Source organism: Pipistrellus hanaki, assembly GCF_964339955.1.
Source record: "Pipistrellus hanaki genome assembly, chromosome: 4".
NCBI classification, from domain to species: Eukaryota; Metazoa; Chordata; class Mammalia; order Chiroptera; family Vespertilionidae; genus Pipistrellus; species Pipistrellus hanaki.
In genome coordinates this window covers 90,049,620-90,066,383 of record NC_140506.1, presented here as the reverse complement: position 1 = coordinate 90,066,383, position 16,764 = coordinate 90,049,620, and the positions used below count along the sequence as shown (strand labels likewise).

General features: G+C 55.9%; 2 protein-coding genes across 2 annotated transcripts; both read left to right on the top strand.

Annotated features, from left to right (window-relative positions):
• The first annotated feature begins 2,128 nt into the window (after positions 1-2,128).
• Positions 2,129-9,101, top strand: ZNF213 (zinc finger protein 213). Its single transcript, XM_084882413.1, has 6 exons — positions 2,129-2,447; positions 4,179-4,684; positions 5,574-5,697; positions 5,889-5,962; positions 6,163-6,286; positions 7,635-9,101. Exons 2-6 carry the CDS (start codon positions 4,286-4,288, stop codon positions 8,291-8,293), a joined length of 1,380 nt encoding a protein of 459 aa, XP_084738539.1. The 5' UTR covers positions 2,129-2,447; positions 4,179-4,285; the 3' UTR covers positions 8,294-9,101.
• A 166-nt stretch (positions 9,102-9,267) lies between these two features.
• LOC311621885 (caspase-14-like) lies at positions 9,268-15,580 on the top strand. The gene is made up of 11 exons (XM_084882410.1): positions 9,268-9,719; positions 9,803-9,943; positions 10,029-10,224; positions 10,333-10,421; positions 11,157-11,267; positions 11,382-11,549; positions 12,068-12,290; positions 12,824-12,940; positions 13,321-13,395; positions 13,903-14,006; positions 14,539-15,580. Exons 1-11 carry the CDS (start codon positions 9,645-9,647, stop codon positions 14,650-14,652), a joined length of 1,413 nt encoding a protein of 470 aa, XP_084738536.1. The 5' UTR covers positions 9,268-9,644; the 3' UTR covers positions 14,653-15,580.
• The last annotated feature ends 1,184 nt before the right edge of the window (positions 15,581-16,764 follow it).

Below are 16,764 nucleotides of genomic sequence, written 5' to 3'. Positions count from 1 at the left end.
GTAGGTAGAAATACAAAAAAAAAATGGAAACTAAATGCCCAAGAGTAAGGGGCTTTAAATAAAATATTCACTTTCATGCTATGGAATAATATGCAGCTAGAAAAACAGGTGCATTATTTTATTTATAAATGCTGATATGGAAAAATGTCCCTGATAGACTTTTCAGTTAACAAAACATTACTTGGGGGGAGGGAGAGGTGAGGCGGGTATGGGGGAGTAAATGGTGATGGAAGACTTGACTTGAGATGGTGAGCACACAATGCAGTGTACAGATGATGTATTATGGAGCTGTGCACCTGAAACCTGTATAATTTTAGTAACCTGTGTTAACCCCATAGATTCAATAAAAAGGAAACAACAAAAAACGACAAAAGATTACTTATATAAAATGATTCCAGATTTATCCTCACCTGAGGATATTTTTGGTTTAGAGAGAGAGAGAGGGAAAGAGAGCAAGAAGAACACTGATGTGAGAGAAACATCCATTAGTTTCCTCCCATATGTGCCTGGACTGGGGATCAAACCTAAAACCTAGGTTATGTGCCCTGACCGGAAACCAACCCACAAACTTTTTGGTACACGGGCTCATGCTCCAACCAACTGAGCCACCTGGCCTGAGCAAATTATTCCAGATTTATATTAGAAACATTCGTGTAGATGTAGAACGGTAAGAACAGCCGAAACCGGTTTGGCTCAGTGGTCTGAGGACTGAAAGGTCCCAGGTTCGATTCCAGTCAGGGGCATGCACGTTGGTTGCGGGCACATCCCCAGTAGGGGGTGTGCAAGAGGCAGCTGGTCGATGTTTCTCTCTCATAGACGTTTCTATCTCTCTATCTCTCTCCCTTCCTCTCTGTAGAGAAATCAATAAAATACATTTTTAAAAAAAGAACGGTAAGAACAGACTTAACTATTAACAATATTTATTTCTGAATGGCTCTATTAGGAATATTTTAAACCTTTAGTTATTCAACAAATGTTGTGTCAGAAACAATTCTCGATGCTGGGAGTAGTAGGGCAATGAAAATAGTGTGACCTCATGGAGCTTGTAGTCAAGAGACGGTATTACACAAATATGTGAGGTACTGAATAAAAGGAAGAAAAAGCAGGCTGGGCAGAGCCCGGGCGGTGTGTGTGTGTAGGTGCTGATGACCCAGAGTTAGGGAAAGCCATTTGAGCAAAGCGACGGAGCTAACCTTGTGGATCTCCATACCTTTATCATTTTCCATGTTTTCTTTTCCACACCAAGCATGCAAATACTTACATAATCAAAACAAGAAAGCCTTTTCTATTTCAGAGAAAGATCTGGAGCCTCAGATCTCCAGGTCGAGGAGTAAGTAAAGAGCGTGGGAGCAGGTCCAAATCCGTGGAAAGAACCCACAGGTTCCCGGATACGGCCCGGCCCATCTGCTCTAGCTTCTCCCTGGCCCCGATCCCCGCCGCCCCAGAGACGAAGCTGCTGGTGGGAGAGCGCGGGGCTCCCTGAGGCCAGAGTCACCGCCTGCCGAGTCCTGTACGCCAACTCCGGCCGACCCTCGGGGGCATAGAAGAGCCGCAGGAGGCTCCGCGCCCCTCACTGCATTTCCCAGGAGTTCGCAGAGCTGAGAAGTCTGAAGGATTAGCGTAGAGCAGTGTTTCCCAAACTTCTCTCATGATGAGAATCACCTGGTGGAGTTGTTAAAATACAGATTCCTGAATCCCAACTAAGAAGTGCTAAACTAGAATTTTTAATAAGTGCTAAACTAGAATTTTTGGGAACATGTAGGTAAAATTGTATACTTAACTAATAGCACTATTAACTAGTGCTAATTGTATACTTAACTAGAATTTTTGGGAGCATATATGTTCCCAAAAATTCTAGTTTAGCACTTCTTAGTTGGGATTCAGGAATCTGTGTTTTAACAACTCCTCCAGGTGATTCTCATCATGAGAGAAGGTTGGGAAACACTGGCCTAGAGGACTACCCGAGTCTAGACGCAGAGCACATACGTCCCTTGGGCTTGGGTGTCGATGCGCGAGGTAACTCTCTCCGTTCATTGGCCGTCGGTCAAGGCCAACAGACTCACTGACCAACGGCCTTGTGGGGGATGTAGTTCCGAGTACTTAGAGCTGCGCGTGCGCCGTGCCGTTTCCCGGCGAGCTCCGCGCGGACTTCCGGTGCCGGAATCCAGCGGACCTGGGAACGCCGGGCGGCTGTGGGAGGTGTGGCCCCGGGGCGTGACGCGCGACCTGGGCTGCTGGGCTCGCAGGTGGAGCTCGGGTCTCCCCGCGGGTGGGGCAGAAGCCGAAGGGGGCGTGCACCTCTGAGAAGGGCTGGGAGGGAGCCCGGGCGCCCGCCCCCACTGCCCGCCCGGCCGCCTCGCAGCTCCGCGCAGGCGAGGCTGCCGGGGATCGAGCACGGGACTCCGGCGGCCCGCGTTCCCGCCTGCCGCGTCCTGCCGAGCACCCTGGTGAGTCCCTCGCCCTCTCCGAGCGGAGCCTCCTCCTCGGTCACTGGAGGACGGGATGGAGCGCGTACCTGTCAGGGGAGTTGTGAGAAGTACAAGAGTAACGCTTGCCCTGCCGGAGTGCTCGGTTGGTTTGGTTGGTGTCCCCCTGATACGCCAACGTTGCGGGTTTGATCCCGGGTCAGGTCACAGTCAAGCAACCAATGAATGCATAAACAAGTGGAACAACGCACCCATGGTTCTCTCTTCCATCCTCTCTAATAAATAAATAAAAAATTTAAAAAGACAGAATAAAGTACTCAGTGTGCCGTAGAGAAAAGAACTGGAACCACCCTGAATGCCTCCCTGGGGTAAGGGTTCAGAAACGGGAGTACGTCCATACTTCCAAATCCTCCCGAGTGGCGAGTGAAGAAGTGGAAAAGCGTATTACAAAACAGTCTGTGCAATAAGACCTCATTAAGTGAAAACACACACACACACAACACTTTCCGTTTCTAGAAGTACTTTTTAGTAAATGTATTAGTACTTTAGGGAAAGGTCTGGGAGGTTATAAGTGACTTAATGGGAGCATGCACTGCATTGTCGAATGGAGAGTTTCTCCTTTATGCATTCTGTATGGTTAACCCTTTCCCCCTTTCATTACAATGGTTGGTGTCACTTCTTTATTGAAACAAAAAACCTAAGTTCTAAAATACACTCTTTCAAGACTTGTATGGCAATGTAAGGCATAACATGTCATACACTCATACATACCTGTGGATTAATGGCTTAGGTCCACTTTGTTTCCCAAAGTATGGTATGTGTACCCCCAGGGGTTCGGGAAGAGTCTGGTGGGGGTACGCATTGCACCGCAGTTTGGTGGGGATATGCACTGCACTGTGCTTAGCTGCACCTAATTCTACGTTTTCATGAGTATGAGGGGTACACATATCCCTCTCCCTTCCTCTCTGTAAAATATCAATAAAAAATATATATTTTTAATTTAATAGGTTTGATTGAGTGTTGCCCTAGATTCTGCTGGCAGGGGTTACTTGATATACTACGTGTACTGTATTATCTTTCTGAAATTTAAAAACTTCTGAATTCCAAACATCGTCTGGTCCAGGGGTGTCAGACATCATTCTAAGCCAGTGTTTCCCAAACTTTTGACATATGTGTACCCCTTCTATAATTTTACAGAGAGGAAGGGAGAGGGATAGTCAGAAACATCAATGAGAGAGAAACATTGATCAGCTGCCTGCTGCACACCCCCTATTGGGGATATACCCTTGACCGGAATCTAACCTGGGACCCTTCAGTCCACAGGCCGAAGCTCTATCCACTGAGCCAAACCGGTTAGGGCTGTTAATTTTTTTTTTTTTTTTTTTTTTTATTGAACCATAATACACATACAGAAATACACATTCTAAGAACAGTTTGATGGATTTTTATAAACTCAAATACGTGAATATTTCTGCTGTAAAATATATGAACATTTACATTAAGTGGGATAAATGGAGATTACAGACATGCTCAGATGAGGAGGCCAGATGGCATAAACCTGGGGGTTTGGTCTTCAGAGCTGAGGATAAGGGGCTGTAGGCCTGTATTGGTAGGGGGAGAGAAGGCATTACAGGAGAACCTACAAAAGGCCTCAGGGCCAGGAAAGGATGGGAGCTGAAGTCCCTGGATGCCCCTCCAGACTGGTTTTGCTCATGTGCCTTCTTCCCTCCTGCTGTTTTGCTCTTTCCCTAGGCACTGTGTCCAGATGCTGGCCCAGGTGCCACAGGGAGTCCCTCTGGGAGACTGAAGGGCGGGCTCCTGGGTTGAGGCCCACCAACCCTGAGCCTTAGTCCAGGAGAATGGCAGCCCCCCTGGAGCCTCAGGACCAGGCCCCTGGGGAGGGAGAAGGGCTTCTGATCGTGAAGGTGGAAGATCCCTCCTGGGATCAGGATTCCGCCCACCAAGAGGACAGCAGGGACTCGGAGGCCTGCCGCCAGCGCTTCCGGCAGTTCTGCTACAGGGACTGGGGCCGGCCCCACGAGGCCTTCAGCCAGCTGTGGGAGCTCTGCTGCCGCTGGCTGCGGCCCGAGCTGCGCACCAAGGAGCAGATCCTGGAGCTGCTGGTGCTGGAGCAGTTCCTGAGCGTGCTGCCCCCGCACATCCTGGCCCGGGTGCGGGAGCGGGGCCCTGAGAGTGCCGAGGAAGCTGTTGCCTTGGTGGAGGACCTGCAGAAGCAGCCAGTGAACGCTCGGCCGCAGGTGAGGGGCCCTTCCTACATCCAGGGGCGGTGGGGGCGCAGAGCCAGCGAGAACTTCCACAGGAGCATGGCATAACGGGCATTGCCCATCTGAAAGACACTGTCCAAATGATTCTGGTTTCTTTTTTAAAAAATATGCTTTATTGATTTTTCACAGAGAGGAAGAGAGAGGGATAGAGAGTTAGAAACATCGATGAGAGAGAAACATCAATCAGCTGCCTCCTACACACCCCCCAAGGACATGCCTGCAACGAAGGAGCATGCCCTTGACCGGAATCGAAGCTGGGACTTTGCAGTCCGCAGGCCGACACTATCCACTGAGCCAAACCGGTTTTGGCTGAATCTGGTTTCTTTTTGGTGTCCTTGGAAGCATGTTCCAGAAAGGCAGGTTTTAGCTCCACACGAGCTCTGCAAATGTTTACTCATTTTCTGCTCTGGGCCAGGCCCTGGGGATACAGGGATGTGCATAGTGAGCGCACCAGAGGGGGCATGAGAGGGTAGAGCCGCACATGTGAACCCTACTGTCTTGTGAGGCGTTGGGCACTTGACACCGGAAGCATCTGGGGAGGTGCTGAGTAACTGGGGTGAGGGTTTTGTCCTTCACAGGGAGGCCTCCATCCCCCCACCCCTCACCCCGACTCCTCCTCGCTAAATGGCCCTGCGATTCTCTCCTTCGGGGCTGGTTCTTGCCTTGTGTTGGATCAGGGAGTGCCCTGGGCGCATGGCACTGCTTGGTATCACATTCTCCTCTGGATCTTCCTGGGCCTGTGTTGATGTCTCCCCAGACCCCAACCTCGTGAGGGACATGTCCTGTGTCTCCTCCCAGGGATTAGACTCTGTCTTCCCTGCCTGGTCTCAGTGCTGATGAGCATGTTGTGGTTCCCACACAGGATGTGCCCTCCAAGGAGGTGGAGCCCAAGGCTGCGGTCCAGGGGTCTCAGGCCAAGGGACCTCCCCCTCAGGCGGGGGCACGAAACCAGCCGCCTGCGCCCCGGGAGCAGCGCGGCCCTGGTGGTGAGTAAACTCCTTCCCCAGCTTTGCCCTGAGGGTACCAGGAAGGGTACTTGTCCTGTGAAGCTTAGTCATGTGTGTGTGTGTGTGAGTGTGTGTATGTGTGTGTGTGTGTGTGAGTGTGTGTGTGTGTGGGGGGGGGGTTCATGTCTAGCTTGAGTTGGCCTCTCTGAAGCTTTGCTCTTTTCTTTCAGCCCAGCTTCCTGCTCTCCCTAAAGAGGGGAGAACTAAACAGAAAACGAATGCCTACTTTGCCTCTGAGATCCGTGTAAGTCACCAGTCCCTTTGTCCCCTCGGAGGCCACTGGCACTGATGACTCTCTGGATGGGCCTCGCCTTCTCAAAGGCTCTCCCATCCCTCCTGCTCCTGCTTGGCCCATCCGGTTCCCCATCCCAGCCCTCTTCCTCTCCGCTGCCAGGTGAGTCCTGAGCACGGCGCCCCTGAGCGGGGTTTCTCGCCTCGTTTCAGGGACCGGTGGCATTTGAAGACATCTCCTTCTACTTCTCCCGGGAAGAATGGCGGTCCCTGGACCCTGCTCAGCGGGATCTTTTCTGGGACATAAAGCGGGAAAGCTCCCGGAACGTTGCTGTGGGTAAGCAGTAGGAGCAGCCAGGACCCTCGGAGTCCTTGGTTTCTCTGAGCTGGAGGCAGTGGCCTCCTTGGGGGCCCCAGCAGCAGAGAAGGTCCAGGCAGGCTGCATTGCCTGCTGGATTCCTCAGTCTTCCTCCTCACTCCCTTTCAGCTAGCTCCAAAGTGGGCTTTCCAGCCTGTCCTCAAGAGCCCTGGCTGGTTTATTTTTTTGTGTTTATGTTCATTTTGCTTTGCCTTTGAACATGTATTAATATTGATATATGGTGGGTGCTTGCAACACACTAGCACTGGCCGAGCACTCATACGGACATTTTTTCCTGTGGGTCTCACCGCCCAGTACATAAAGGGGTTCTTTTTTTATAGACAAGGGACCAGAGCCTCAGGTCAATGGACACCAGAGGGACAGAGTCGGGACTCAGTCCAAATGGTGTAGCAGGGCCCTCCGGGCTGCCTGGGGAGAGGTGCTGAAGAAAGCACGTGCTGAGCCCCAGGGCCTGGGCCTGTGCAGTAGGCCACACTCCCTGGACCCTCTCCAGGCCAGGACCTTTCTGAGCTCTGCTTGGGGGTCATCGCACATAATCTACACGACTCGGTGTGCTGGGCTGGGATCCCTCTGGATCCAACTCTGTTTTTGGGTTTAGAGGACAAGAGCGTGGTCCGGCAGGTGTGGCTCAGTGGTTGAGGGTCCCCCAAGCACCAGGAGATCTGGGCTCCATCCCCAGTAGGGGGTGTGCAGGAAGCAGCTTCTCAATGATTCTCTCATCATTGATGTCTCTCTCTCTCTCTCTCTCTCTCTCTCTCTCTCTCTCTCTCTCTCTCTCTCCTCTCCCTCTTTCCCTCTCTACCTCCCTCCCTTTCTCTCTTTCTCTCTGAAACCAATTAAAAAAAGTTTTTTTTTTTTAAGTTTACAAAAAAAGAAGACAAGGGCTTGTGTAGTGAGAGGAACCATGGTAGCTGAGCCCCTGTGAGTCCCGTTTCTGATGATGATTAGTGAGAGTTTGGATCATGGACAAACTTTGCCATAATCGCTTAAGTTTTGAGGTTTGAATTGCCAGGGTTCAGAGAGAGGGGAGTTGGATCCTATTATGGGAGGGAAGCATAGGTCGGTTAGGTGTATAATTAGTGCCTCTGGGGCAGGATCAGCAGACTCCTTGCCTCTGCCCCTGCCCTCTCTGCCGGCTTTTATCGCGCCCCCATCTTATGGAGGAGGAAACAGGCTCGGGTCTGTCCAGGCCCGGAGTTTCTGAACCTGCCAGCCAAGGCGCTTGCCTCTGAGCCCTGTTTCTGCGTTGCCTCAGCTCTGAGCCCAGACCAAATGGGACTAAAGAGCCCACCTCCTCCTCTTGCAGGTTTTGGGCTCAAGAGCCAAAGGGGGCGATCCCCGCTGCAGGAGGCAGTGAGGGCGCTCCCAGGGCAGGCGGGCAGCGATGTGACTGTGGCTTGGAGCCCTGAGGAGGCCGAACCCTGGGAGAGTGAGGCCGGGCCAGGGGCGCTCTTGGAGCCAGCATTGGGGGCGCGGCGGGGGCGGCCGCCCCCCTGCAGGCGCCCGTTCCGGGACCTGGCAGCCGAGAAGCCCCACAGCTGCGGCCAGTGCGGCAAGCGCTTCCGCTGGGGCTCAGACCTGGCGCGCCACCAGCGCACGCACACGGGCGAGAAGCCACACAAGTGCCCGGAGTGCGAGAAGCGCTTTCGCAGCTCCTCGGACCTGATGCGCCACCGGGGCGTGCACACGGGCCAGAAGCCCTTCTCCTGCTCCGAGTGCGGCAAGAGCTTCAGCCGCAGCGCCAACCTGGCGGACCACCAGCGCATCCACACGGGCGAGAAGCCCTTCAGCTGCAGCGACTGCGGCAAGAGCTTCTCGCTGCGCTCCTACCTGCTGGACCACCGGCGCGTGCACACCGGCGAGCGGCCCTTCCGCTGCGGAGCGTGCGACAAGAGCTTCAAGCAGCGCGCCCACCTCATCGCCCACCAGAGCCTGCATGCCAAGATGGCCCAGCCCGTGGGGTGAGGGCTGGAGGGTGTTCTGGGAGACGGAGCAGCAGGATGGCTGCCACCTTCTGCAGCCACCACCCCTACGGCCTTGCCCTGCCCTGCCCTGCCCCAGCACCTGGTCCACACAACCAAGTGATGGAAATCCCCTATGACCTCGCAGCCATTCTGGGGGTTTCTCCTGCCTCTGGCTTCCGGGAGCCCCACCACATTCCTGGCAGGTGGCCTTAGCGTGGGAGAAAGACTGAGGCAGCAGGGAAGTGTGAGGATTTGGGCAGGACCCGGGGTCCCCCTGTTCCCTGCCTTCTTGGCTGGGTCCATGGGCCAGGCCCTCTGCCCTGCCTACCTGTGCCTTCCCATAGAGCGGAGGACAGGTTTTGACCACTCGTCAGCCCACATCTGTGCAGCTCGGGGCCCTCCGTGGGGCCAAAAGGGCTTTCTGGGCCCCACTCTGCCCCGCCCACTTCTGCCCCACCCACTTCTGCCCTGTCCTGACAGCATGCTACTGATCTGTGCCAACTTCCCCCTCGAGAACCATCCTCTGTCGAGGCTAGTGGTAGCTCCAGGCACTGGAGGTCTGTGCAGACCAAGATCAGGGCCAGTGGAAGCCCACTGCTCCCACACTCCCCTCCAGAGACGTGGGGTTTATAGTACTTAACACTAGCACTCTGTCAGCACTTTGTCACTGAGTCCTTAGGCACTGCCTTCCATGTAGTCTGCATCGTCTGCAGATTGGCATTCACAGGGACACACCACAGGCTTCCAAAGGAGCTCGGCCCAGCCTGCCCCAAAAGGGCAGCAAGAGGGTCTGAATAAACGTGGAAACCCCCTCCGGGCTGTCTGTTCTTGAGGTGGCTGTGGGTAGGGGAGCCTAGAACCTGCATCCCTTGGTCTCCTGACCTGGCGGTCCTATCCGCACACGTGCTGGGCGGTTACCAGGTGGAGCCACATTGGCCTCCAGGTGAGCTGGGCCCCAAAGGGCATGTGTGTGGGCATCTTGCATGGGTGAGCAGGGTGAGAGGCGGCAGGAGTGCACCTGATGCTGGTGGTTGGCTCAGAAGGGAGACACTGGGGTGTAACAAAATCAGATAAGAGGTGGCCCAGGAGCTAAGAATAGGATTGGGCACAGGCTCCTGGCTTGGGCAGGGGCATGTCAGTGCCAGCCAGGAAGTAGCCTGCGATACCCGAGGAACGGAGCAAGGAATGGGGCCCAGGATCCAAGGTTCCAAGGGAGGGGACAGAGTCCAGCTCAGCTCATAAACAGCTGGTAGGTCAGGGACCAGGGAGAGGGCAAGTACTGAGACCCAAGGCATTGGCGCTGGGGCCAGGAGGTGAGCTCTGGGCCCAGAGGAAGTGCCCACCTGGCACCCATGGCCTTCCTGGTGTCCGGGACCCTGCGGATGGCCGCTCAGATGGCAGATGCGCAGGACAGCCTGGGAAGAAAGGTATTGGGAGGCACTGCCTGGCCCTACTCACTCCTGGCTCCCAGCTGGGCCCCACCCTGCCCAGCTTGGCCTTCCCTTCCCAGGGGAAGTACGGCGTGCAGGGTCCAAGGGTGGCCTTGACGCTCAGCAGCCCCGAGGTGTCGGCCTCTACAGTGGCTCTCCTGGAGAGCGTGTTCCAGACCCTCGGCTTTGAGAGCTGCCCGAGGAGGGAGGCCTCGGTCCAGGTGAGCCCTGCCCTGCCTGCTGCTTCCACCCTCAGCCCCACCCGGGCCTCCCCAGACCCAGGCCTCCCTCTTACTCCTGCTCTAGGACTTCCTTGAGGAGCTGACTGGGTTCCGGGAGCAGCTGGATGCCCACGGGGCCCCTGTGGGCTGTGTCCTAGTGGCCTTGGTGGCCCCCCGGGGGCAGCTGAGGCAGCCACAGAAGTTGGTTCGGGAGCTGAGTGGCTGTGAGGCCCTGCGGGGCTGCCCCAAAGTCTTCCTGCTGCTCTCAAGTGCTCCTGGGGGTGAGTGGCTGGGCAGGGACCCCAACTGTGGGGCAGAGAAGATGGAGGGTGGGGTGGACAGGAGGCCAAGACCTTCCCTTCAGGCCAACCTTATACTTCTCTGCCCAGCTTCCCCCAAGCCCGGGACCTTCCTCACTGGCTTGAGTGAACTCTGTGGCCGCTGTCCTCACTGGTCCCTGCTGCAGCTGCTGACAGAGGTGGGGGCCCCAGATGGGGAGTCCCAGGGAGGGGCCTGTGCCAGATGCATTCACATGCTTCCCAGCCATTCATTGTACAATACTATTCTACCGTTCATTGTCTACACACATGGTAGACATGGCCCCGCCTTTCACCCCCACCCATGCCCTGGCTCACACCCACTCCGACATCTTCCCATCCCCACCCCTTTGCTCCAGCTGCTCCCTCTGCTTGCCGTGCCCGCCTGCTGTCCCGGTAAGCCTCACACAGCCCAGGCTGCCAGCAATACCCTCTCTCACTCTCCCTGAGTCAACGCTCATACTTCTGCCCACCCGTTCACACTCACCCAGGCAGTGACTATTCCCTCAGACCGTGGGGCCCTGGAAGGCAGGGTTGGGAATGATTCAGTTCTAGTTCCAACACCCAAAGGTCCCACTGGATGGCTGGGTGGCCCTGGGTGACCCTGCACATGAGGGGTGCTCCAGCCTGGTGCCTTTCCTCAAAAGGCAGTGGTTAATGGTATGGCCACCGTATGATCCACGTCCAGGGAAGCGTATCACCTTGAGCCTGAAATAGAACTCTCCTTGTAGGCCCCCCCCCCCTTCCATTTGTGTCCTCCTCCCTCTGACTGGCAGAGGAGCCCAAAGAGACGATAGTAGCTATGCGTCTGGTCGAGTCATTCCTTGGAACCAGTTCTCTTGTCACCGTGCCCCCATGGAGCGGCCCCTGAGGACCCTGTGGCTCCATCCCCCCAGGTCTTCCGCAGGACGGCTGGAGAGTCCTCGGGGGCCACCCCCTGCCCAGTCCTTCGGAGCTCCTTGCGGGGGGCGCTGTGCCTGGGGGACATGGAGCCCTGGGAGCCTGAGGTAAGGAGGCAGGAGGAGTGGCCAGTGGGACAGAGGCTCAGGGAGACCCGAGGAGGGGGACACAGGAGTCGGAAGTCCGGTGAGTATGTTCAATGTTCCTTACCTTGTTTATAGCCGGAACCCGGCCCCCGTGCTCGGTATGACCTGTCCAGAGACAGGGCTGCCCTCTTGCTGGCCGTGATCCGGGACCGGCCCGGGGCCCAGCGTGATGTGGAGGCACTGGGGGGCCTGTGCCAGACCCTGGGCTTCGAGACCACCCTGAGGACAGACCCCACAGCCCAGGTGAGGGGAAGCCCAGAACCTCTGGTGCTGCTCTAAAGAAAGGCGTACCCCGCCCCCGGACCCTGGGCGCCCTCTCCTGGGCCTCTCACCCGCGGTGGGCAGGAAGGGCAGCCCCAAGTCTAGCCCCATCCTCCCTGCTGCATGCACTGGGAATCCCTGTCCTGGAAGCCTGCTCTTCGGGGCTCCTGTGGCTTCCCAGGCTGGCGGTTTTTCTGCTCTGCTGGGCAAGGCCCCAGTTGGTCCCTCAGGTTTTCCCTGGAAGGGTCTCAGGTCCCTTCCCAAAACTCACCAGCTCACTGCCCTCCCTTCATGTCTCTTAACTTTTTTGGCACCAGAGACCCAGCTACAGGGCCAACCCCATGTCTGTCACCTCCATGCCAGGCTTTGCATGGGTCGGAAGGACTTCCTTCCTGACCCCGAGGCTGGCAGGGGCGGGAGGCGGGGTTGGTGGGGCTGAAGGCTTCCGGGTCCTGGGAAGGCAGCGGCCCGACCCCGGGCTCAACCTCCTGGCACCCCAGGCTTTCCAGGGGGAGCTGGCCCAGTTCCGGGAGCGGCTGGACACCCGCAGGAGCCCCGTGAGCTGTGCCCTGGTGGCCCTGATGGCTCACGGGGGGCCTCAGGGGCAGTTGCTGGGGGCTGATGGGCGAGAAGTGCAGCCAGAGGCACTGGTGCAGGAGCTGAGCCGCTGCAGGGCCCTGCGGGGCCGGCCCAAGATCTTCCTGCTCCAGGCTTGCCGCGGTGGTGAGTGGGTCTGGGGCCCTCCCTGGGGTCAGACTCCAGCCTGGCTCCTGGCTAGACTTCTCACCCAGCCCACCTGCTCCGGAAGCCTGAGCACCAGCCCTTCTCCTGCCCCCTCTCCCAGTGTTTCCTAGAGGTCAAGTCCATGAACTTTACCCTCAGCATTTTTCTTTTATATATATATATAATTATTTTATTTTATTTATTTATTTAAATTTTTTTACAGAGAGGAAGGGAGAGGGATAGAGAGCTAGAAACATCGACCAGCTGCCTCCTGCGCACCCCCTACCAGGGATGTGCCCACAACCCAGGTACATGTCCTTGACCGGAATCGAACCTGGGATCTTTCAGACCGCAGGCTGAAGTTCTCTCTACTGAGCCAAACCAGTTTCAGCACCCTCAGCATTTTTCAGTCAGTGCTCTGGATGTTTCCAGCCGGCAGACCTGCTCTGGAGTTCTGGGGGCTGAGGGTTGGACCCTGGAGGCACCTACAGGATGTGCTGAATGAAAGGACCTGCCTGTCCTTCCTTCCCCAGGACACAGGGATGCGGGCATGGGGCCCACAGCTCTCCCCTGGCTCTGGCGCTGGCTGCGGGCCCCACCAGCCACGCCCTCCCACGCTGATGTCCTTCAGATCTATGCAGATGCCCAAGGTGGGTCTGTCTGCCTTCTGGAGCCAGGCCTTGGGCAGGGCTGGTGTTTGTGTGTGTGTGGTGGGGGGAGGGCTCTGAGCTGGGGTCCTGCTGCTGCCTCTGTCCTCTCTTTGCCAAGGGGATGGGAAGAAAACCCATCTGAAACCACCAGGGCTTCTCCCCTACTTGAGCCTCAAAACAACCCCGGAGTTAAGAAGGTGAAATAGCTTTTTTGAGGTCATACAGCTGGTAAGAGGCAGGGCTGAGGTTTGAACTCTGATCTGTCTTTCCTGCTCAGCACTCTTTCTACTGCCGTGTGCTGTCCTTGAGCCAAACTCGGGGAGACCCCAGGGATGTGGAGTCCCGGGATGCTGAGTAAATGGAGTTGATCGCTCTTGCAGGCAGCTCCTCCGGGGGCCTCACACCAGGGAGCTGTGACCAAGCGGACATCCTGGTGGCCTATGCGGCAGCCGAGGGTAAGGGGAGGGGTCGTCAAGGAGCCTCGTTACCCGGGACCCAGCCTGGCCGGAGGTCTGGGGTGGCTGTAGTGGCAGCGGGGGCTTGTCACGTGTGGCATCCCTCTGATTCCGATTGGGTCATTTTCCTTTCGTGTTTATTATTTATCATAATAGTAATGCTGGTGAGCACGCATTGCGGGCTGACTGTGCCAAGCACTGTGCCTGCCTCATTCCCTCCGGGCTGTAAGCTTCACGAGGGCTCAGCTCAGGGCCCTTCGCAGCGCCTAGCAAATGGGATGGTCACAGCGAATACTTGTTTAATATTAAAGTCATCGTGTATTCATTCGGCAAACATCGAGAGCGACTTGTTTCAGAAACGAGACGTTCCTGCTCCCTGCCCCATTTGCTTGCCTGACTCCCAGGGTCCTGTCTACCAGCCCCACTCCCACCATCAATAGGCCCCCGGGGACTGGAAGGCAGCTGGTCAGCCGAGCCTGACACGCCGGCCCCGGTCCTCTGGCCTAGGCTGCGTAGCCTATCGGGACGAGAAGGGCTCAGACTTTATCCAGAAGCTGGTGGAGGTCCTCAGAGCCGCCCCCGAGGGAGACCTTCTGGAGCTGCTGACTGAGGTGTGTTGGGGCATGGGGGCTGGCATGAGGGGAGAGAGGCCAGATTCATCCTTCTTAGCCCTGGTGTCCCGATCCCCTCCTATGAACCCCACCGGTGAGGGAGGGAGCCCCCAACCTCAATAGTGCGGGATGGCCGAGCACAGGACACCCACAGCAGCTGTTAGTCATGCTTGGGGGCGTACACTGGGCAGGGCCACTCCGGGTTGCTCTCAGGAGCACCGTGAACCTGCAGGAGGAGGTGATGGGCTTGTCTGAGTAGTTTTGCAGGCTGGCAGGGAACTGAGCCCCTCAGATTGCAGCTGGGGTGAAGTGCAGTCGGTCTGGCCGGTGGGGGAACTAGCTGGGTGGGGAGCCTTTCCTGCCGGGTGGGGGACATATCTGACAAGAGCAGGGGACTCCTGGCTAGTCCTTTGGAGCCCTATGAGGTCCAAGGATACCAAGCAGGACTGGAAACTTTAGGCCTTACAAGAAATACACTGGGTGCCAGGCTGGGCACCAGGGGACCTGGGCTCAGGCTGTGTGGTCCACGCAGGTCAACCGGCGGGTGTGTGAGCTGGATGTGCGGGGTCCTGACTGCAGCGAGCGCCGCAAGGCCTGCCTGGAGATCCGCAGCTCCCTGCGGCGCCGGCTCTGCCTGCAGGCCTGACTCAGCCGCCGGCTGTGCCCCAGAGTGGCCGCACCCAGTGCCGCCTCCGCCTCCATCCTCTCGGCAGCTACCTCATCCGTAAACGGGGCATCACAGCAGGTGCTGGGCTCCGCTGCAGACTTGGCCTCTGCCTTCAGGACTGTCAGAGCCCAGATCGGGCCGCTGGCCGGGAGCAAAGCAGCGCGGGTTAGCGGTGCTGTGATGGGAACGCACGGCGGTGGGGGAGCAGCGCGCAGCTCCTGACCCAGCGCCAGCTGGGAGCCTGCGGGGAAAGCGATCGGGGAAAGCATCAGAGGGGCCTGGAGGTCTGATTAGGTCTGGAATTTGGTGCTGAATTACAGCCCAGACCGGAGCCCCGCCCACACGGAGCCCGAGGGGGTGGGGGTGGGGAGGGGACAGAGCTCCTATTCACTCCGAGCGCGAGCGATGCGCACCACGCAGGCGCCCAGACAAGCTTTATGGAAAAAGCCGAACAGCGTCTTTTTCACAGGGCCGCGTGGCCTAATGGATAAGGCGTCTGATTCCGGATCAGAAGATTGAGGGTTCAAGTCCCTTCGTGGTCGCTGCCGAGGTTGGTTTTTCTCCCTCGCTTAATGTTTTCCCCTCTAAGAGCACGGAGTTACAGTTACCTGCTGGTGGGATCAGGGATCCTACTGGGAACTGGTTACATGAAATATAACTGTCCTGGAGGATTCGGACTGTTGAGAGGAGTTGCCCCAGGATGCATTTGGAAATGTAAAAGATTATTGTGACGAAAAAGGTCTGGAAATGGCAATGGCTGCACAATATGTGACTGTAACTGATACCACTGAATTGTACATTTAAAAATGGTTAAAATGGCAAAATAACTATAACTATATATATATATATATATATATATATATATATATATATATATATTTACCACAATAAAAAATTATTAAAAATGTAATAGATTACTTAAATTTCTTACACTGAATGTACCCTTCAATTACTATGTGAAGGTATACAGAGTGGCCCCAAAAATCTACACACAGTTTGAATAATTATTAATCCCAATTAATAATTATTCAAACTGGATTGAATCTGTGGATACATTTTTGGGGACACCCTATATTTTAAAATTGAAATGAAGAGTATGCCCAGGATTGAGCCATCATCCTGCCCAGGAAAAATGTCTCTACCTTTGCAAGGGAGTTCTCTCCGAAGGATTCTGGCCAATGGCCGAGGTGAGGGCACTCTCCCCCACCCCAGGGTAACCGCTGGGGGACTGGCACCCAGGCCTGGGTCATGCATCATGTCACTTTCTCTCTTATAATTTTGATGTTTCAGTGGTTTATTGAGGGCTCATAAAGAAGAAAAACGTCTTTAAAATATTTTAAAGATGAGAAAGAACACCCGTCCTACGTCCTACGGTAGGAAGTAAATGCTGGGTTCTCTCAGTCTCAGCTGACTGGCAGGTGGAACAGGATACGGAGCCGGAGCCCTTATGGAAATCCTGGGGACAAAGGCCTAAGGCCTTTGCTGAAAACCGTGGAGGCCTGGCCCAGGCAGCACTGGGGACCAAAGGGCAATGAGGGGAGCAGAATGGAGACAAAGACCTGAACTTTCCAAGCACTGATCCCGCCCTCCCCTTAGCTCCTACAAGCTAATGACCCGGGCCCACATTCTCTCAAAGGAGGGGGAGGGTCCCTCTGGGATCGTCCCCCTGACTTCCTGGACCCTCAGTGAGGAGCACATCCCAATCCAGTGAGGTGACCTGAGGCCTGCCGCCCAGGTGTTTGGACCCCACAGTGCGCAGTCTCTTCTAACCTGAGGAGGCTCTGGTGGGAAGCACCCGAGAGGGAGGGCGGACCCAATGCGGAAGTGGAGCGGCAGTAGAAGGGCTGGGACGGAACTTGGAGACTGAGTGTAACCTGCAGGAAACCAGAAGAGATGATTGAGAAATTGGTCTAAGACTATTGCAGTACACACTCTTGTAATCCCTAGTGGTATAGTGGTGTAATGGCCTAATGGATAAGGCATTGGCCTCCTATACCAGGTGTTCTGGGTTCAAGTCCCACCTGGGGTATGAAGGGTTGAGTTTTAGACCCCTCCTTCCTAAAAGTTATCCAGATCTAATTTCCCTTTAGA

What these genes read in the sequence shown, in the direction of transcription:
- ZNF213 (XM_084882413.1), top strand. Translation starts at nt 4,286, where the DNA reads ATGGCAGCCCCCCTGGAGCCTCAGGACCAGGCCCCTGGGGAGGGAGAA. An exon ending in GGAGCAGCGCGGCCCTGGTG is followed by an intron (nt 5,698 to 5,888) that starts GTGAGTAAACTC and finishes CTTTTCTTTCAG; the next exon opens with CCCAGCTTCCTGCTCTCCCT. An exon ending in CTCCCGGAACGTTGCTGTGG is followed by an intron (nt 6,287 to 7,634) that starts GTAAGCAGTAGG and finishes CTCCTCTTGCAG; the next exon opens with GTTTTGGGCTCAAGAGCCAA.
- LOC311621885 (XM_084882410.1), top strand. Translation starts at nt 9,645, where the DNA reads ATGGCCTTCCTGGTGTCCGGGACCCTGCGGATGGCCGCTCAGATGGCA. An exon ending in TGGAGCCCTGGGAGCCTGAG is followed by an intron (nt 11,268 to 11,381) that starts GTAAGGAGGCAG and finishes CCTTGTTTATAG; the next exon opens with CCGGAACCCGGCCCCCGTGC. An exon ending in GGCCTATGCGGCAGCCGAGG is followed by an intron (nt 13,396 to 13,902) that starts GTAAGGGGAGGG and finishes CCTCTGGCCTAG; the next exon opens with GCTGCGTAGCCTATCGGGAC.